This window comes from Vidua macroura, chromosome 9 (genome assembly GCF_024509145.1).
Source record: "Vidua macroura isolate BioBank_ID:100142 chromosome 9, ASM2450914v1, whole genome shotgun sequence".
NCBI lineage: Eukaryota > Metazoa > Chordata > Aves > Passeriformes > Viduidae > Vidua > Vidua macroura.
Genome location: NC_071579.1, coordinates 23,746,150 through 23,768,845, shown reverse-complemented (window position 1 = coordinate 23,768,845; position 22,696 = coordinate 23,746,150). Strand labels below are relative to the sequence as shown.

Sequence of the window (22,696 nt, the reverse complement as noted above, 5' to 3'; positions counted from 1 at the left end):
TATCCTATTACTCACATTTTCTGCCCACCAAAGCAACTGCAAAGGGGGATAAATAAGAAAGGAATCTGTATCTACTATATCAGAGAGTGCATTTACATATGCACAAAGACCTATCTGTGTAGAATCACGTGGTTCATCTCTGAGCTGTGCTCAGTTTGCATATTGTACTTTCTATGCTGAATATAAACTACCTATCTTAAATTGTAATTGATATTTGCAGTGAATTTCAGGTATCACTCAACATCCATGAAAAAACTAAAAATTAACTAAAATTGGGCAAATAATTTTGCTATGACTTCCTAGTGATTTCAGGTTCTTAGCACTGAATACTGACATCTTCTGTGGTTTATACTGTTGCATCAGAATTGAAACCTACCATTACAATAAAAGCAAAACCAGTAAAGGTTATCTTGGCAATCAAATCATCACACTGTGAATCAAAAATGTGTGTACTGTCTAGAATAGCTTAAGTGAATCCAATAGCTGCACTCCTTAAATTCATAACTTCAGAGGTCTAAGTCCACTTATATTGACCACTTAGAAACTTTTGATATTTCATAATAACTACAAAAACACCAAAAAGTCTCTCACACAACCATTACTGGAGATGGGGTGTGAAGGATGTCAGCACTACACGAAAGGATGATCTTGTGATGAACACCAATTCACATTTTGCCACACAAAGAGTGCTCCCATCCAAAAATCAGGCTAAAAAGACCAACAGCTTTTCAATTTTCTGCAGCAAGATGCAATGTTTCTAATTACATATTGTATTACCAAGGAATTTTTTGAACCAATGCCCTGATCTAAAGTACTGAGATTCAAAATTTACATTTTTCATAATGTAAATTATGAATTTCATAATTCCTAATTCATTATAGTTTTTACTCTATTTAATCAAAACTAAAAGCAGCAAGACATCAAGCTGTGGGAAACTTTAAAGCTATAACATTTCCTTATGTAACATATTGTCTGGTGGGAAAAAAAGATCACTTTCCAAAATTTTATAAGCTGACAACTTTAGTGACATTTTTTTAAAGTCTTTGGTAGCATTTATCTGTGCAAAAAAAATGAGCCAAATGTTTCGCTGTCAAACTGAAACTTAAGTGCTTGGGGCTTTTTTATTTATTTTGATCAAGCTGTGTTTATCTGGAGATTTAAAAATGTGTCTCTTCGAGATACACTGACAGACTACTGAAACCAGGAAGGTTGATGAGGTAACTTGGTTAAAAAAAAAAAAAAGAAAAGAAACACAACTTGGCAGCCAACCTAAGGAAACTCGCCTGACAGCTTGTCTGAATTTCTTCTGGATGTCTTGCCTATTTACAAGATTCAGTTTGATAAAGTAAGACCTTTGGAGCAAAGCTGTGCATTAGCAATGAACCAACCACAGCAGGAACTTATCCTGAGCCACCGCTTATGAGGCTTGGTCCCAGAAAAAGAAACACTGAAAAAATGTCTAAAATCCTCAAGGTTTACACAATACTCAGGCTTTCACAGCACATTTTCTGTTCCCAGTTTGTTAGGTTTAGATTCCTGGGCCAGACTGCCCCATCCCCCACATCCAATGCCTTATGAAAGGCGGCACTCCCACTCATCTTCCATACAAATGTAAATGTGCAGCCGACAAGGCTGGAGGAAAGAGTTCATTCATCTACGGAACAACTGCTTCCATACTGTAACAGAGAAGGGACGTGCAGAAGAGACACCAGCTTCCAGGCAGAAACTTGGCTCAAGCTAACATCTTTGGGAAGGAATCTCCAATTAAATTTAATATTTATAGAAAATGTTGGATTCGCTATGCAAATTCATATTCTGGAGCTGAACTGCCATTAGAACAGAATGGAAACCAGCTTCTCTCATGCTACCTTTCAAATACCGTGCCATTTTTAAAAGAAACGTGTTTTTGATAGGCAGAAAAGCCTTTTTTGATATAGGCTGCAAACTTAAACCTGAAGAAAATATAGTTTCTGTTTACTAAACATTTACCATTACTTGATTTACCAAAATCAAGTTTTTCTTACTTTATTATAAGACAACCCTCGTGCTTCAGATGTTAGTATTTAAACTTCTGCAATTAATAACTCCAATCAGAATGGCAACAAACCCAAAGCTCAAGGACTCAATACCAACTTGTGTGTTTCCCAAATGAAGCTATTGACATTTACTGAAATGTTTATGGAAACAAAGCCTGTAGTTTCAAGAATCCCACAGGAAAGACATTATGAATCCAGTTCGCCCAGAAACTGTTCTGCCCTAGAACTGGCTCTATAAAGCTACAAATTACAGATGCACCTCATATCTCATGCAAAACACACGCTGATAAATACTCCCAACATTTTACTGCACACAAAAGATTTCCTCCTGTATCCACACTCCTGACCAGCACTGTCCTTCCTGCAGCCTCACCACAGCAGCAGTGGTTTGCATACACACACTTCCCTTTTCTGTAAACTCCTCCCAAACCTCTGCTTCCAATTCTTACTTCATCAGTAAAGCCACATTTAACTTTGAAGTACAAGATAGACAATTTTTATAGAAAGATGGCACATTTCAATTAAAGAGTTTTAAGGACAACAAATTGCAGAGGTATGAGACCAAACCAAGCTGTATTTCACTGTATCTTCCTCCCACTTGTATCTGTAGGATATTTGTCATTTTGGACCCTCATTTCTTCAAAACAAACACTTGATGTCTCATGAGACAAGGAACCTCTTCTATTACACTGGTAAAATAGTTACAAATAATGATTCACACTGTCATTAAGAAAAAACCATTAGGAAAATGCCATGAAACTCAACAACTGCTTTTTCTTTAATTATTCAGCTCAGAACAGAGTCTACAGCACTGAATATATTTTTCCAACTTAATCCACATACAATTCATTTTAATGTACCATGAATTTTACCTTGGTTTCCAGCTGACATTAAAGTGCTTAAACAAGACTCCAAAGGTTGTACCACTTTGCTGGCTTAAGACCAACATGATATACACTCAAATACTGCCTTTGAAATAAACACTTGAAGATAAGCCAAAACATTTGGAATTAGAGGGCTTTATTCTCTCCTACTCTCCTTGTTTATACCTGACTAAGCTTACATCAATATCTAGGGAGACATCTCACAGCAGTTTTTCGCTGATGGATTCTGACAGGCTTTTATTCTTCCGTTTCTGGTCCCAGACAAAACTTTGCTATTGATTTCTCACAATTTTGTCATCTCCTTAAAGTGCTGGACAAGTTAAAAGCTTTTTTATAGATATCCTTTTTTTCTGACATTTATTCACTGAACTTGAACAAAAATGGAAAGAAAGGTAAAAATAATAAATTCATTCAGGATTTCAAAGATTTATGGTACAATAATTTTTTTTTTTTTCAAATCTCCCTTTTCTCCAGGATCTGCATCAGACCTCCCATTTTTATGAGTTCTCCTGTTTTGTTTTTTTTTTCATTTGAAAGCTATTTTTCATTTTAAAAATAGTAGAGACATAATAGTAATTTGGCAATCTCTTAAACTTTTTTTGGTGTTTTTAATAGCACCATTTACATTCAGTCAGGAGAGAAGAAACAAAAGACAGTAAAACTGTTGACTTACAAGACTGAAAGGATATTTCTCAGTGGAAAAGTGTGACAATAATTATTTTAAAAGGCATGTGAAAACATGTCTCCTTCCATAAAAGTAGCAGGTAAAAAATGCTTGGATTTCAAATTAATAGTCAAATATATATGTTTTGCATTTCTTGATACAGTTACACTTTGCTCCAAATTAAATTCAAACACAAAATTCTTACATGTGACACAACAATATATGTCCAGAAGCAGACATTTCAGAAAAACAAATGTGCTCCATTGCAGCAGCAGTATCTTTACAATATATGTTCTTTACATACCACTGAGTTACCAATGTAGCATTGACCAAAACAGTTGAAATCTTTTGTTCTTTGTTAAAAAAAAAAAAAAAAAATCTAAGCTCACCAGTAAAAATTGAAATGTTATTTTCATGCATCATTTGAATTGTCACCTGGGCTTTTTGTCTCTAGAACTGACAGAGAATATCAATGTGTTAATTGAAACAAGCAGTACGTAATCCACAGGACATCTTTAGCATATGTTTCCTTCCAAGGCTGACAAGAGCTTTCTTGGATTTTTCAGCACTAGAGTCTGATGTTTCCATATTCAAGCTAAAAATACGAATAAAAATCTTACACATTTACATAAATATGTATTTTCCCAGCAGTATCTTTCCACAGGAATCAGACACGCTGTATCAGTTTTGAGACCTCGAAAAATAAAATGTAAGTGTGGTAACATTGGCATGAAAGTGTTGAAAACCCCATCCTTAAAGCTATATTTCTCTTCAAAACTCAAAAGGCCCAGAAAAATAAATCCAATCAGAAACCCAGCTCCATGATAGAACATTCTTACTGATGAAGGAGAATGAGATAGTAGATGTAACAAGGCAAAGCTCAATACTCAAAGCTATCATAATTTAAAATTAGACATAATTATCCTTAACAAAACCAGGCACTGTGGAAAGGGGCTTTGGAACAGCTGCTCCTCTTCAATTTAAATGCTCATTTGTTTTACATTGACCTAGAAATCAGTATCCTCCTAACCAAAAGCCAATTAGATAATAGTCTGTCTTTCAAGCTTGTAGAATACTAATTTTTGTAATGTTGTTAGTAGTGAAAAGCAAAGAAATAAACTGCAGATGATGCCACAAGTATGCTCAGCTCCAATATGCACAACCAAAACGTGAGGGTTCCCTTCCCTCCTTTCTGGAAGGGCAGATTTACAGTCAAGGGAAGACATCCATCACTTCTTGTGCTGACCCTGCAGTGCACTGCCAGCTTGGGACAGCCACAGGACACTGCAAAGGCAGCCACATGGAAAGCTCTTCAGTTTGCTGGACTAGCATCCCACCACTCCTCCCACAGCAAAAGCAGCATACCAAACTGACAACAGGGAAGCATTTCAAAAGGTGTCCTTCCAACCTTGCCCAGAGTTAGGTCATAACATCAATGGTTTTGGAAACAGAAGGATGCCAGATTCTTTCATTACTGCAATATAAACAAGCTGCTTCTTGAGCAACAAAGGCTAAAGATGCCCAGTTTTCTTACAGACTTGAGTTTGGCTTTTTGTCTCTTGCTCCCTCCCTCTCATAGCCCTGACAGAGGTAACTCTGGCACTCCTACTTTACCTCCACCCAACTGGAGACAGCACCTCCCCCAGTTAATCCAGCACTGTCATATTTGAGTGTCAACCAGTGCTGCCAGACCAGAATAAACAACAACTGACTGTCACTGAGAGAATGTGAGGGGGTGTCTCCTACTCGCTTCCAATTCTTATAGTACTGCAATTACAGTTATTTTTGACATTTCTTTTTCTTTTCAAGCCTGGATGAAATTGGCCAGTGGCTTGGAAGTTACCAGGAAAGAAGGAACAATTGGAGAAACTTTGACTCCCTACTACTGTTCAGTGTTTCTGGCAGTCAGGATCATTTATACCATTACTTTCAATTTTGGTTAAAGCCAATGCCAAAAATATATATTCATCTACAGAGCTGTTCCTGCTCTAAAGAGACAAAATGATCATGAATGCCAGTTTGATTACACTTAAATACAAAACCATATCATTTTTTGGTCTTCTGAGACTTGGCAGCATCCCTAGAGAAAATTCTTTCCATGAATAAGGAGAGCCTTTTCTAAATCCACAAAATAAGCTTCTCAGAAGGCTGGTATCACAATAAGGCTGACAGAATCCAGCAAGAAACTAATTAACACAGGAAACTACATTAGAAAATAGAGAATTGAATTCTACCAAACCATTAGGTCTTCCTAGAAGAAAGAAGCACTGACAATCATCAGTTGTGATTCACAATTCCATGCTGTTGTTAGTGCAAAAGGTGGATGTTTCAATATTGAAAGGAGCCTTCCAAAACTGCTGAAGTTGTAAAGTAAACAAGCCTATATTGACAGAATGATCTCATAGCAGAACACAAATCTCTACAGGCAAGGTGGAATTCAATGCAAGGAGAAGCTCTTTCCAGAATAGTTAATGAAGCTGAAGAAACCCTGTCTCCTTAGGTTTCCTTCCGAAGTCACTGAAGTAGAAAGCAACTAAATGCAAGTGTGAGCTGCAATGGACAACAAAAGACAAACATGAAAACAGCAGCAGCATTCTAAATATACCTCCGAGTTATCAGACATCAGCATTATCAGTTGATTGTAGTTGATTTGTCTGTCCTGTGCTCCTGAATTTCCCACGCTAGCAGCTCCCTTTCCTTCTCAGAACTGCCTTCAAAGCTGCTTTTGCAACAGGAAGCAGAGGAAAAGCCAAAGTCCATTCGTACCCAGCCAAACAAGTAAGCAGATTATCGAGGAGGTTTCAGAGCAGCTAGGACAATGTCCAAGGCAAAATAATTATTTCAGTCCTCTATCAGCTTTTCCAAAGAACAAGTAGAAGAAGCATCATAGCATTAGTTATTGAGATTTTAATTTAAAAAAAAAAAAAAAAAAAAAAAAAGGTTGCAAATAAATCACTGTGGCTTCTGAGTAGAGTTCTTAGGTGCTTTTGGATGGGAGAGGTAGAGGTTGGGCTGTTTAAATTACTGTCTCTGCTGATCAAGTAAACATGTAAACATCAGGCTCTGAATTGTTCAGAGCTTACAGCTTGACTGAAAACTACATTTCTAAAGGAAACGTATCTATGAAAGAGCAAAGCTTTCTGGGTTAAGAACCTGCCAATCAATTGAATTTTTAAAAGTAGCTGTCAGAAGAATTGTTAGGGAATATGACCTTTCTATGTCAAAAGAACAGCCATGCATATAGCATTAAATATGAGGAAGAAATTATTCACTATGAGGGTGGGGAGGAGCTGGCACAGGTTGCTCAGAGAAGTTGTGGATGTCACATCTCTGCAAGTGTTCAAGGCCAGGCTGGATGAAGCCTTGAGCAATCTGGTCTAGTGGAAGGTGTCCCTGCCCGTGGCAGGGGGTTGGAACAAAATGGTCTTTAAGGTCCCTTCCAACACAAACCATTCTATGATTCTATTATTTGAATGGGTGACCTAAAAATAAAGCCACTGATGACAAATGTATTCTAACAGAGTATGAACAGTGAGGTCAACACTGTCAGGGTGATCTCAATGACTTGCTCTGTGCATGTACTGTGTTAATGCAACCAAATGGTAAATTACACTCATAGGAATTAGAATTTAGGCACCTACAGCATGAAGGGAACATCTGCAATTCTAACTCCATTAATCTCTCATGGATCTATTTTTTCAAATACTGGTATTCAGTTTGCCATTTTCCAGTCCTCAGACTATTTTAAGCAATTGGCTATACAGCACAAATAGTAGTTCACACATTTCATCTTTGAATTATTTTAAAGCTGTGTCATTATCTCCTTTTACTCACTGAATTAACAACCTACTTTGGTCTGTTCCTCACCATCCTGCTTTCCTTTTAACCATTCTTAATTCTTATTCATAGGTAGGATAGGGGAACACTGCATTCCTCTGCCTTGAAGGAGTGATCCTTAATTCAGTTCTGTGAAGACTATTAAGATGCAGGTCTCTTCACTGATGTTCCTTGTTCTTCACGCTTCTCTTTCTAAATCAGTTCATCTTTTTGAAACTCAAAGTAGGTTGTTTTTTTACTGTTTTTAGCTTTGCATACCTCTATTTCTATTTCAGTTTTTAGGGTGGTTTTTTTGACTTGCCTTTTGAACCAGAACTGAGCAGTGCTAAGAGCACAAACAGCTCCCCCTCCCATGGGATCCTTGCTGGAGCTTGATCTGTCTCATGAAACCATCACTGAACATGTAAAGTCTGCTCTCATCATGTCCCAGCATAGCATGTGCCCAGTCTACAGAGAAGCAAGTGAATTCTCCCACTAACATTTTGTTCCAGGGTGTCCAATCCTCCTCAGCACACTGCAGTCAGCATCCCCTGCCATGCAGTGGGTAATACAAGCCCCACAATTAATACATCTTAATTAGACCCAAGCTTTCAGGCTTGTGGTGTGTGCTTTGCCTATTTCAAAAAGGAGTAGAGAGCAGGGTCTTCAAACATGCAGCACCACCCAGCCACAATGCCAGCCTCCATAACATTCCCCATGCAATTTGAGGACAGGATATTGGACACAGAACTGCTTGTAAATGAGACAGGCAGTCCTCAGCACAATCATGACAGAATTTGAGCATTTTATGGGATTAATTATCTGTAAAACATACAGTAGTGTAGTAATTACACTTATGGGCAGTGAACATTATTATATGCTTTCCACTACTCTGAACTGGGGATTCAACACAGAACAGAAGCTTATAACACAAAGCATAAGCTCAATAATGTAGCTTAGGTGAAATGGAGTTAAATCAACATTATCCTTTTTACATAACACAAAATGGAGTTCAAAAAACCTTTCATGGCTTGCTCCAGAATGTGAAATAGTGGTTACCTACTTCTGACCACCCAAACTATTGGGGAAGTTTCCTGATGTGCAAGGAAAAATGGAGCTGACCATTACGAACAGTTGTCCATGACTATTCTCAGATGGAGACTGCATTCAATGGAGGCAAAGCTTGATGATAAAATCCTTGTTGATAATAGGACAAAAAGAAAGCCAACAGCAGATGGAAGGGCCTGCATCATTAATGTACTCCACTGAAGAAGCTAAGCACCATCATACCTTTCCCTTGGAATTATTGCCATTTATAGTAAGCTGGGGGAAGAGCAGTTCACATTTGGCTTATGGAAAAATAGAGAAATTCAGCAATTAGAACTGTAAGGGACATCTATCACTTCACTGCAGACCCAAGTTTAATGGCCAAGCACCCTTAAATGGTTTTTAATCCATTCTTGACATTTCCCTGGGGAAGTTGATACCACAGATTTGTCTGACAGTAAACCACATGGAACAGGGTCTCCCAAGGGTTTCAACAACACTCATTTATACAAACATTTACAGCCATTTTCTTTTCAAATCTTATATACATATATATGTATATATATATATATATATGTGTGTGTGTGTGTGTGTTATATATATATGCATGTATATATATAAACTGATTTCTAAATCACCTTTTTTATAAAAAAATAAGAAGATAAGCAAGCTGTTCAATTTATTAGAGTGCTCTCCTAGAATCAAGTTGGTACATAAATCAACTGGTTTGTTTGTAGGTATTACCTGATATTCATACCTGTTCATATCAGCTATAAGAAGGTCTGATTTTCTTTTTACTCTGCCGTGTATAATTCAACTATTTCTCAGTCAGCAACATTTTTAAACACAATATGTAAATTATATTGAGAAAGTAAACATGTCAGCAGGCCAGTAATCATACAGAAAATAAAAGATGTCACAGTCAAAAGTACCACTTTAAACAGCTGCCTGTTTAATCAGGATTGATGCTGATTCCTGATCAATATAATCTGGCAATGCTGACATAGCTCTTTTCCTCTCAGTTCAGAGAGTTCTGCATGTTTGCCATATTACACGTTGTTCCTCTTTCCTTTCAAACACCTAATCATTTATCTTGCCAAACTTCCCTTTCATTAGCCTATTTCATTCTAATATGATTCAAGAATTAACTTGGATAAGAAATTTATGCATTTGAAATTCATAACACTCTACGTTTTACTTTCTTTTAAAATAAAATATTTGATAGATGAATTTTAAGGCAAAACATCAGAACCTTACCTAAAACCAAACAAATAGTTACTGATAGATTTAATAACACCCACAAACTTGACTTTTATGTTGCATACTGTCATTTGAACAGACTCAAAGAGCTTGAGGATCAAAAGCTCATGACTCAGAACACTGTTCATTTAGCAAGGAGATACTAAAGAAATAAAGGTAGTACCAGAACTAGTAACTGTACAGTAGAAAAGGGGAGTGCAAATTTTGAGCAGCTGTAAAGCAGCAATACAAGATACAACTCTACAGTGTTCACACTTCCCAGACCAGGAGCCCATAGCCCAAAGAACTGACAGTGGAGAGGGACTAAGGAGGTCACAGTAGAAGTATATGTGTGCATAAAGCAGCCCAAATTCACAATTAGCCAGAATTTTCTGGCTATCATCAAGAAATAAGAACTAAATTTTACCGTGGGGAGGTTTTTTCTGGGGTAGGGAAAGCCATGGAGAAAAATAAACACTTCTGGGAGAACACAGGAGGGAAAGAAGAGCTTAGGAACATTGAAGAGGTAGGAGAGGTCTTAAAAGGATCTAGCTCAGAGTGGAGGCAGCCCAGTGTGCAAACTGCTCTAACCCAGGTTAGCAGCACTGATGAAATGCAAGCAGGAATGAACATTCCGACCTTTGTCTCCAAGCCCTGGATTCCTGACACTGTGATAAGCACTGCATGTATTTTCCTTGACAACAGCTCATCCATTAAATTACTTCAATTACTTCAATATTTAGAAACTTTGAGATGCAGATTTGCCAAAAGTACCTCTGGAGGCTTAACTACCTGAAACAAAAACATCACACTGCACCTACTGAGGCAGCTTTGTGTGAGAGATTCAGTGCATGCCCTGTAACTTTGTATAAACAATTCACAGCAGAATACTCTGTGTTACAGGTATGCAAATGCTTGTTGCTAATTTAAGCAAAGACAAATACAGAAACCATGTTAGATCTGAAGTTTCATGTTTTATTTAAACTCCAAGGCAGAGAATTTTAATTTGAAGTTTCACATAATAATTTGTTTTCATGGACAAATTATGAACCCTGCCATAGGAGTTCATCATATAACTACTTTAAGTGTCACTATACTGTATGACCACATTAAAATAATGAGGTTTGAACATTCCAGTCTTCAATTAGAACTTTGTGGCTTCAAGCACTTAAAGAATAAATGCTGCCATTAACCTAGACCTTACCCCTCAAATATGCACCAAATATATTAACAGTGTTACTGAATCATGAGGTCATTGTGAAAATATAAATCTCAGTGGATTCCATCACAAAGCAAAATCTTGAGGATTTTAATAGGATATTATTTAAGGTATAAAATTAAAATCTCTCATTAAGTTATCTCAACAGCTCATTTAATTTATCATGCTCAAAAATATTTTAAAGGTTATTTTAGGTTAATTACATTTCACATCCTTTTATGACAGATCTGAAACCGTGCACATCTTTCAATCCTCTTCTATAAACATTCCCCTTTGCCAAATAGCTGAGAGTTCACACTGACATATTTTTGCATACTCACACTATAGTCTCAACATGACAGTGTTTTATACTCATGATGAGCACAGAATCTTGGGGTTTTTTTAATGGAAACTTAGTCACTGCAATAAACAACAAAAGCAGAAGCCCCTCAGTCAGTAAGGCACCCTCTCGGCAAATTTTACACTATTTGTACTTAGTTGGCCACCACTGCTTTCAGTGAAAATAATTCTGATCCATTCAAAATGCCACAATACAGGAATTCTTCTCATCTATTCCTGTAATAAACAACTTCCTGGCCATTATTTTTTCCTAGTTTCTGTTCACAAAGGGAAGAACTAGAGATATTGACTCTAAATCAAGCTTGGTAATATATTGTTATTCTGATTTCATATCTCATGTTCTTACAGCACAAGGACTCTGCAGTTCCCACTGGGGAAGAGTCTGAAACTCACAATTAATGTGGAAATGCTCGGGTTAGCAATAATAGCCCAGCAAGGGCAGGTAAGAGATCATGGCATGCCTCGGCTCTTAAACAACTGACTTGAAAATCTAAATATGAACACAATCAGAAATAAGAAAATTATACTGGCACACTATATACAGTGACTGCAGCAATAAATTATTCCACAGCACCATTCATTTGAGCTGCAAACATCTGCTAAACATTAATAAACTGAGGTTTACAGAAAGTCTGCGAGACATGCTCTACTTTCAGCTCTTCAGGTGACCAAGGGACTGAACCTCTCTGTACCTGAGCTTATCAAAGTTCAGATATCAGGATTGTTGCGCAAGTCCCAGGCTTGTGGTTCACTTACAAGGCTACCCTTATCTCTGCCAAGAGATTTCACCTCTCCCACCCTGGTAATCTCGAGGCAATAAGGATTTTAGATTAACTCCTAGGAAATACTCTGAGCTGCAGCTCTTCAGAGGTGGTGCACACAAACCTCTGTATTCCCACTGTTCTGAAAGTGGTAAAATAAACACTGTGTCTCTGGGACTGAAAAAGGATTGCTGGAAAGACACATTGCATGGCTTGGATAAACCAAAGTGACACAGTGCAGGAAAACAGACCAAACAAAAAGTGGCAGCCAAACATGGAGGATTATGCTACTAATTACAGAGCATGTCCAAAGCTTTTGCTTAGTCAAAATGCTACAGGGGATTCTTATAAATGTCCTAAGGCTCAAAACAGTTTGCATTTCTGAAAGAAAGCCGCTTGAAACTTAAGCAAACAAACTATTTCATGTTTTAAGACCAATCCTCGTATTATCACATCCTAGGAAACTATTTCAAGAAGTATTACCACACACAGAAGGCAGCCATATTAAAATACTAAGTGCAGATATCTCACAGTGCCTTTCTATGGACATATCTGCCAAAAAATGAAACAGCAAATTTTCAACTACTTTAAATTAAAACCCAGAACTTTTATTGTCTACATGAGTATGTGTTTATAGAGAGGTCATTGAGAAACAGAGAACACTCAAGGAACAAAAGCCTCACTCTTCAACAGAGTGTGTTCAAGCCAGTCTGAATAACTGTATTTTAAGTTCCCCATAGCTCCCCAAGCAAAAAAGCTAATTTTCCATGCACACTCCAGCAGTTTCTCACTTTACACCTACAATAGTGCTGCTGTCAGGAAGAGAAGTGACTGCATGTGCCAAAAATCAATTCAACATATTCACAGACAAAAAAAATAACATGCAGCATCTGAAGATAATGAGACCTGCAATCATTCAAACTGACAGTCTAGTGCCTAACAATTATCACAAGGCAAGTTTTATGAATTCATATTTCCTGCAATGACAAGCCTCAGGTTACACAGAAGGGTGTTCACATTTTCTTTCAAATATGAAAACCTCCTTTAAGCCAATGAGTCCACTCCAAAATGGAATTCACTTAACTGAAGTGAGCAAAAAGATGCTGACTGTGTTTTAAGTAATATGCTGAAGATTCTTCAGAACAAGGTGCTGACTGTGCTTTAGTAATATGCACTACATAGTAAATATAACTTTACTACAGAATTTATCACAAAAAACTCTGTTCTTTACATTAATTATTCATAATGAAGTTTCCTAGTGAAAAAACAATCAGGACTATCAGTTTTGGAAACCAGTGTGAAGCAAGTGTCCTGAATCTATCATGAAAACACACAGTCACAGAACATCCATTTCTGGTTTTTGGTTTCCTTCCAGAAACACCTTAAAAGTTGTGACAAAGTATGGAGCTGTGCTCCATACTTCATTCTCAGGCCCTGTCCAAATTCTAAAATTGATCATGTACCCAAAGATTCACCAACAGACTCTGCAGCATATGTCCATGCAAATAGCTAATTAGTATGCATAAACTTAGACTTCACATGTGGTCTTAATTTGGAAATCCACTTACTTCCTAACTCAGGTTATTACAGCTGCCAATTTAAAATGTAATTTCCATGCCTTCATACAGTAATAAAATCCCTTCATTCATGCAGCCATAGTTCCTGTTGTCTTTTCCATTTCTACTAACATAAAAATATGAAATCCTACTTGTACAGTCAAGTATTGAATATTCTCTATCCCCTGAAATAATTTATGACCTACATCACCTATGACTTTCAGGATTATCCTTAAACAAAACTATTTTCATCTGTATAGAGCAATATTTAAATAGTCAACATGTTACCACCTAAAATGCAAACTAAAAGTAACATTATCTCTGACAAAACATTTCGGGAAAAGAGCAGCTGTGTGTTTTAGAAAACACAAATGTAAACGAAGTTTTCCCATCAGATTCTAACTCCTGCTTTTGTAATAAGTATCCAGGCAATCCACAGGAGGTAGCACTATGCACAACTGGCATTAATGATTTGTCCCTGAACTAGTGCTGTATTTTTCAATTAAAAGAGATTCTATGTAATTCTTTTGTGAGGAGGTTTCCAAGACCTCATCCCTGTGAGTTTAACAGCCACCACCCATGTGCCTGCGTGAAGCAGAGATCCTAAATAATAACCAGTAAATGCATTAAAGCGCTGGGGACTGAGCAGGAGGTGTGGAGATGGAATTTCCCTTTATAACTAGGAGGGGGTTTGAAGCTGGAATTTCCAGTTCCACTGCACTTCACCAGGTCTCTTGAATTATTAATTCCCGTACTGAACTGACAAACAACACACAATTAAGGTCTCCTTTAGCTGCGGGAAACATCCCCGTCCGCAGCCCGGCTCGTCCCAGAGCCAGGGCGACATTCCCGGTGGAAAGCGCCGCTCGTGAGACGCCCGGGGCTGCAGCGCCACCGCCAGGCCAGAGGCCGAAGCGCAACTCACACAGCTGCCACCCAAAAATGTTATTTGTAGAATCGGCTGCAAATAATATTTTTAATTTTTTAATCTTTTTTTTTCTTCGTAAATGTCCCAACCATCATCTCTCTGTTATCAGAAAAAGGATGCTGCAAACCACAGCACGGCATTACGAAGTGAATTCATACTCCAGCTAAAAGAAAAAGGCCAATTATTAACAAGTGATTGCTGTGGAACACGATCCCAGAAAGAATATACCCCTGCTGTAAAATCACTAATGATTACGGGGGTTCTAACACCGCTTGACAAAAACTCACTTGAATCGTGGAGTTCACGATTCCTGTCCCCAGCCCCTGGACACCAGCAGATGGCAACCCAGCTCCACAGACCCTGCACAGGCTTGAAGCCAGCACAGCCTTTGGATTCCACTTCCGCCGGAATTCAGAGAGAATCACCTGCCTTGTATAATCTCAGTCACTAACTCAAATCTGTAGCCAATTAGCCACTCTTCCTCACAGCCAGGAACAATACCAATTTTAATTTTCTTTTTTAATATACAGCATCCTACACAGGGGAAATATGCTATTAGGGGAACTTTATATAATAGGTACAATTGATTGTATTCCTAATATATGTAATATGAAATTTAAAAAAAAAAAAAAAAAAAAAAAAAAGTACCCTGCCACAGTGTGAGGTCTGTCTGTTACCAGGCAGCACACACTGAGGCAAGGCCCCAGCCCCACCAGGATGACCCATTCTCCCCATTCCACTCAGCACTGCCTAACCCACGCTGAACGTTCGCAAAAAATCACGCTGAGTGCTGCTCCACAGAGGACGTTCTTCAGTTGAGAGTTGTTTCAAATCTTTGCATTTGAGCTTTTCTACCCTCCAGATCATTATTCAAAATCTGAGAGGCTTGGGTTTTTTAACCATTTCTTCTAGAACAAGATGAGGGAAAGATTAACTCTCTGGCACTGTGTACAATCACAATGAATATGCAATTATTTCACTTTGTTTCAACTTTCACTCTGTTTGAAAGTAAATGTAAAACCCTAAGTCATTTGAAATGATGTGAAGATGAGACTGACCCTACAAGGAAATCTTACAAGTCTGGCATCAGAGGATTAAGAGAGCACAAATTGCTTAGTCAGCAGCCTTCATTGCTGAAGATGAAGAAATGGCTCTGACCACATCCCATAATATATCCCAGAATATAAGGAATAAATATAAATAGAACTGCAACCACCCAGCTGAAACCCTCAACCTCATTTTCAAAAATTATGTCCAGTTTTCAGTTCAAGGAGTACCACAAGTTTCAGTTCAGTACTGGAAGTACCTCAGAAAATTAAGAGTTTGCAAGTATTTAAAAAAAGGATTTCAAAATCTCTTTCACAAACGTAGCTAAGTTTCCACTGACAGGATTCTTCAAACGTTTTCCTATCGCCACAGTTGGCAGAAGGAACATGCATGGTTTCTTATTCCTGGAACATCTCAAACTTTTCCAGGCATTAGATGGTGAGCAATACATAAGAGACGTAGTCCAAATTAATGGGCTGCACATTATCACATGGTTCTTTCACAAAACCCTGGAGAGGGTGCTTGAGATGCCAGGACATGGGACACACACACACACACACAGAGTGAGAGAGAGAGAGAGAGAGAATCTCTCTCCACAAATAAAGAAGCATGTTCAGCATTAGTGTAGCGCTCTAGTTAAGCATCCTGTCCTTAATAAAAATGAGGGGAAAGTCACCCCTTGCCCACCAATAAATGCTCAGCTATGGAATATTAGCACCTTATGGCACTGCTCCTGGCAATCAGTTGCATTCACATTGTGTTTTGTCAAAATTAACAGTAGCAAGAAAGACACTCCCAATCTACCTCTACAACAATCACAACCATCTCTTCACCTTGTTGTTTTCCTTTCTAAAATTTAGAAACCCTGATGCTCTTTATACCCTTTTTCATAAGAGAATGCATCCACATAACTGATCTTTTGCATCACCACAGACAGGACTCAAGGAAACAGGATGAAGATGAGGAGAGGTTTAGGTTGCATATCAGGAAGAAGTTTTTCACTCAGAGGGTGGTCGAGCACTGGAACAGGCCCTGCAGGGAAACTGTTGCAGCACCAAGGCTGTCTGAATTTGAGAAGTATTTGAACAACACTCTCAGGCACATGGGGTCACTCTTGGGGGGTCCTGCACAGGGCCAGGAGTTGGACACAGTGATCCTTGTGGGTCCCTTCCAACTCAGCATATTCTAGGATTCTAGAATTCTGTGACCTCCCTTAAAAAAACACAGTCCAAGGTCTAACTCTTTTTATGACAGGGTAGGATCTCAGATAAACTCCCAAAACTAAGTCATAAGAAATTTTCCATAAAATTACCCTTCTGTTCCTTAAAGGTGCACTCTACACATATTCCCTGCACCCAATTTTTTTAGTGTATTTGGGTCTTGACAGCAGGAAATACCACTGAGATGCCCCCGATGATGCTTTATGTGTTTTCCTCTGATTACTTCCTCGGCTATCTTAGGGATTTAAAAGTCTTAAACAGGATACTCCCCAGCAGAATTCAATCTCGTAGGATCAGAGCCATTTGTCTTAAGGTAGACGATGAGCTGAAGGTCATCCTCTAAAATCCTCACATATATTTAGAAGGCACACAGATCAGATCAACACCTTTCATTCCACAGCGACAGCACTCAGCATTCACCCTGCCCTGGCTTCCTTCTCAAGTCAAGGACCTAGTGGCAACTGCTGTGCAGTCCCATTAATCCAGATTATCACACATGTACGAGCCAAAAGATCTTGCCCAACAATAAATTGTGTTCATATAGTTGAGCAAGTTCGAATTTTATGTATTCCCAGTTCTGGAGTCATTGCTGATATGTAATCTAGCCATCAGGCTTGTTTCAGAAGCTGAAAACTAATTTCTGTAGATTTGCTATTGTTAGCTTATCTTTTCGCTTTGCAAATATTTTTAAAGAGGAAAATAATGTAATTTAAGCACAGTAAACAATCTGTAGGATTAGCAGTGGTTAGAAAGCAAAAAAAAAAAACCAAAAAAAAAAAACACATTACTGAATGACACACAGCAATTTAGCAAAGGAAAAACTACTGATACCTGCAGAGCCAAAAAGAGGGAGCAGAAACAATGCACACAGCTTTCCTGGCTTTCCTAAATCACATTCCACTTCTCTCTAGCTATCCAACTACTGTATTATAACAAATAATAGAAGAATTAAATGCTCTAGCAGTCAAGGCTGGCATATTAAAATGATACTCTGCATTACTGAACTTACTCATCTCTTAATAGAGCTATTCTTCAAAGGAGATTAATTATACTGGCAAGAGACCTTTTGCTATTCTAATTTGTGAAACGTATTTCAATACCACAAGCATATTAAAACAGCTGCAAACATGTAAGTGGCTTCAAAATCTCAGGACTCACTGCATTTAATTAGGTGTTCATCTTGTGATGTTCTTTAGTCACTGCTTTTGAAACCCACTTCACATAAAAATTTGTAATATCTAAGCTTAATTAACTGCAACTGTAATGAAACATGCAGCCCATCATAGAATATACAGAGATAGGAAAGTGACCATATTGTTCAACACCTAAACACCATCACAGAGGAACAAAAACTAGATTTAGAAATTAATTTCTCTGCCTTACGTACGAAACAGAGAATTCTTAATTATTTTAAAATAACTCACTGGCATTGTGTTTCATATCAGAACATTTGATAGACAGCACAAACACTGCCATGACAAACTGAAAACACAGTATAAATATGAATAATATGCAGAATTGTAACACGCAAACATCTGCAGCTCGCTGAGCTGCACACAGCTGTTAAGCAACAACCTAGTACTCCAAATTAAATATCTGAGAATTAGAGCTTTGTTTTAAAGCACAGTTATTTTCATTAACCTAAGTTATAAAGCTTCAAGGCATTTATCTGCCTCTAGAGAACAGGCCTGTGTTTTAACGTATTACTTTTTCTAATCCCCCTCAGATAAATACTTCTAGCCAAGTTCATGTGAGCATTTTCCCTTTCTGTTACCACTGAATTTAGAACCACTGGTGAGAGCATAAATTTAAGTAAAACACTGAACAGGCACCAAATTAAGGTGCAACACAATTAAATCAAATCACAAGAATTTCAATATAGTAACATGTCTGAAAATGTCAAGACTACAATTACTTCATTGTGAAATCAAAATTAGTTGTAACACAAACATGTGGCTTTTTGAACCTTAAAGATTTAAGTTTCCTTTCATAACCTGATGGTGCCAAACTGTCTAGGAACCCCAAAAAAATTCTCAGTGCTTTATCCAAGGTACACCCTTTTGTTAAGGGGTCATTGCTTCTAAGCAGTCTTACAGTGTAACATAAATTTACCCAGTTACTTGCAGCACTATAAACAGCACACACCAAAATTCCTCATTTGAGTAAAACTTGTTATACAAACAACTCTGTAGATGTTCAGCAAAAAAAAACCAAAGACATTTCAACTTTGGCTTTAATCTACTATTTACCAACAATTTCTGTTGCATGTATGCCTGCTCATAAATAACTGTCTTTTCGTACCCTTGGATTTTTCTTCTCTTAACATGTCACTGATCTTCAATTTTTATAGATAACAAGCAAAATTTACAAACAAAACGTGTTCCTTTTCGTGTGCAGTTCAGATTTGACTGTAGCCACCCGAGTGTGTGTCCCCATACAGAACACTCTTTTCTTAGAAAAAGTTAATTTAGCAGATTAAACATTCCTCAAAAATATTTTACCAAAGGTTTTTTACCAAAACCTTTTGACAGAAACCACAAAGAAGAGCATATGTCAGTTCCAGCTCTCCAATTCCTTGGACATAAGAGTTATCCCTTTCAGATTAATCCCCCTAGCTATTCCCTAGCAAAACAGGCAGAGGCAGATATTCAGAAAGCTGCTTCACAATTAAACTTGTTTGAAATGGTGGGTTCCCATGCTCAGATCTCCTAGACTTCAATGATATTTCTTTCAGTCATCAGGCAACTGAAGTAGCGCTGAGAAGGAATGTCCCCAAAAAGAAATTATTCTTCAACACACATCTTTTCCTGCTTTCTGTCTAAGGCAGGATGAACATATTCTCTTCCTAGTTCACCTTGTAGCCTAAAAAGTCCCACAGAAACAAAATGCTGCTTTCACTGAGCAGGAACAGGGGAAACAAGGTAAAAACTAAAGCACAGGATCACATCACTTTTTATAGCACAAAAGCAGCAGGAGTATTCCCAGAGCCACTCACCAAACCAGCAGTAAGTGAAGGAGCAGATTGTCCCAGAGACTGATTTCTCATGCGGACCAGGTTGGAGGTATCTCCAGGAGGCTGCCACAGCGTCTGGCCCACTCCACTGTGGACACTATTTGATAAGGGAAGTAGCTGTTTTCCTTTAAAAATAAAATTAAAATAACATCAGCTTGTTTCTAAACAAGTCTGCAAGTTCAAAGTACAAAGCTGAGAACAAATAATGCATGTGAAGAAAAAGCATTTAATAAAAAAAGCTATTTCAAGATTTTGGTAGGTTAAAACTTGTAAGGGCACCTTACCAGTAAATTCATTATGTTTGATAACTAAAAATTTTTAAAAAATCTACTTTACATTATGAGATAATGGAGAAATCCAAATACCTTGTAAAAACAGACTGCTATCACTTTATAAATTTCCATATTCCACTCACCTTAAAAAGGAAACAATATTTGCTGCCCTAAAAGAACGTAAAATCTCTTTAGTATAATTTTCAAAATTCTTTTGAAAACGCATTCCTAATTGAAAATATTATCTCCTCTAAATAGCTTGGTCGTCTGGACATCCCCATTTTTTCCTACCACTGGAACACTGAGCACTGCATTTCACACCACTGTAATATAATATAGTGTATATTTAAATATTGTCTTGCTTTGAACAATGGATGGATATTTTTCGCTCAATACATATTTTCTAGCCAATGCAACACTCGTTTTTGAAAAATGTCAAGCAGTAAATTTCTGCAATGAGAAAGAACCAAAGTCAAAGTAGGTCATGTTTTGACTCCACAGAGCCTGACAGCTTCCTTTTATGTACAATGCCATCCACAAAGAAAAAAGAGAAGATATTTCTGTGGTTAAAAACACATAAGTGAAGAAGTCTGTGAACCTGGGTTCAGTTATTAGCTTCCAGATGACTTACCCTGTAAGTTTGGTCAGTCAAGCCCTGTACTTCAATTTCCCCATCGCAAATTGGAAGTGGATAATACCTCTTTTCCTTAAAATTAGGACTATGGGACTAAATAACACACCCCCTTCCAAGCATAGTAAAGTCTCTTGCATTCAGTGGATTACTACATGCTCAGGAATCACAGGAGACTGACATTTATTGCAGTAACTAGAAGGCTACACCTTTAATCACAAATATGCTGCAGAAATAGACTTGTTCTGTCAGAGGCAGAAAGGTGTTTATAAATTCAACTGCACCTTAGAACTAGATGTGAATTATTACATTCATTCCATAACAGTGCCTGCAATATTTGAAGACTGTCACATACATAATATGACCAGCCATGATGCTGGGGGGAAGATGTGGAGTGGAACTGGTGTGTTTTTGGTTTTTTTTTTAACCTGTTAACATTCATTTTCTGTGATAGTTACAGGCAATGGGCCAAGTATACACCAACAGAATGAGTCAAAGTGTATGAGAGATGAGCAGGCTCAACTTTGTCAAGTAAACAGAGACACAACCTTCCTGGTCCCACTCAAGCTGTTTACAGCTGTGGACATGATTTTCATGGCTTGATCATTTTCAAGAAAATGTATAAATATAACAACTCATCTGCAGAGACCTAACACTATAGAAATGTACATTGCTGTATTTATCTCTAATACAACACTAACAAAGATATCCTGTAATAGCAAGCCAAATAATATAATTATCTAGCAGTCTAAAATGCCCATGCCTGGGGACAAGAATAACTTTATTTAAGTCTCTGTAAGATATAGTCATCAATATCTCCTTTTAGTTCCATAAAACCTGAATCCAAGAGAGCAGAATTCCATCAAGAGCCAAATCTTAGCCAATTAGTTTGCATGCACAGTCATCTGCACTCTTCAAACTTACTTGATTCTGTGGCAAAAATTAGCAGGAATCATTTTAAGGATGGAACTTTAAGCTAAAGCCTTTCCCTGTCATGCCTCAAGTTCTACACACATTCCAAACACCCACACTGAAAATATACATCTAAACCTGTACGTTTTCTCTATCCAGTTGGGTCAGACTGATCTTGCTGGGGCTCTTTACGCCTTCCTGAGTCAGGTATAGTAGATAGAAAAGTAATTAAGATGAATCAATAGGTTCTGGAGAATACAGAATTTCTTGTTCTGATATTAAAATCTTCAAACAGTAAAAAACTCTTTTGAAAAGAGAACAGACCTTCCAGTTTTCCTGCTTCCTCCTATTTACTTTGCTTTCTTCTACTAAAGGGGAAAAAAAAAAGCTACAGTACTAACTTAGGCCATTGCAGTCAGTCAACAGCTGTGTGGTTCATAAAGTTCTGTTCTCCTCTAGTGATTAACCTACCTTGGAAAACAAACTTACACATGTACAAAACATTATGAATGTTTCCACTTTCAAAAACTATCCACTTACTACAAACAAAACACTAAGGAAAGGCCAAGCCAAAATAAAATATACATACTTTACTCCTTATTTAATTCTATTATACCTAACACCTCAAACATGAAAATATTTCTCTTCCTCTGATAAAAGATGATGGACTAGGACTGGATGTATTTTCACAATCAAGTAAATGAAAAAAGGTGGTTTCACCTTCTTCCTCTTTCCCTCTCACTGAGAATTTTCAACTCTTCTAGTTCTTGCAATAACATGCAAATGGACAAACAGCCTAATTAGGGAGGAAATGGGCTGCACCTTAACCCTACAGAATAACAGTGGCATTCGGGCATATCAGTTCTTTCATTCTAGACTGATCATGCAGCTCTCTGTGCTCTATTCCAACATCACAGACTCTGATATCAGTTTTAAACAGTTGTGAAACCAACCCCTAGCCCACTAACAAAGTCTTTGAAAAAAAAAGAAAACTACTGAACTTGGTCCATTTTTGGGTAATTACTTGCCTATGTTCGCTCCAGTGATTCTGCAGCTGACAAACTAAATTCAATTACAAGGCTGAATATCACATTCACAAGAAAAAACAAATT

The 22,696-nt window shown here is 37.6% G+C and overlaps 1 protein-coding gene across 7 annotated transcripts in view; it reads right to left on the bottom strand.

The window, feature by feature from the left end:
• The window catches only part of MAST2 (microtubule associated serine/threonine kinase 2), a 216,102-nt gene that overhangs the window by 140,454 nt on the left and 52,952 nt on the right, over positions 1-22,696 (bottom strand). For all 7 annotated transcript variants that reach the window (XM_053985491.1, XM_053985492.1, XM_053985493.1 and 4 more), the window contains one exon: positions 19,752-19,894. In XM_053985491.1, the coding sequence (XP_053841466.1) occupies positions 19,752-19,894 (143 nt within the window). The remainder of the gene's footprint in view (positions 1-19,751; positions 19,895-22,696) is intronic.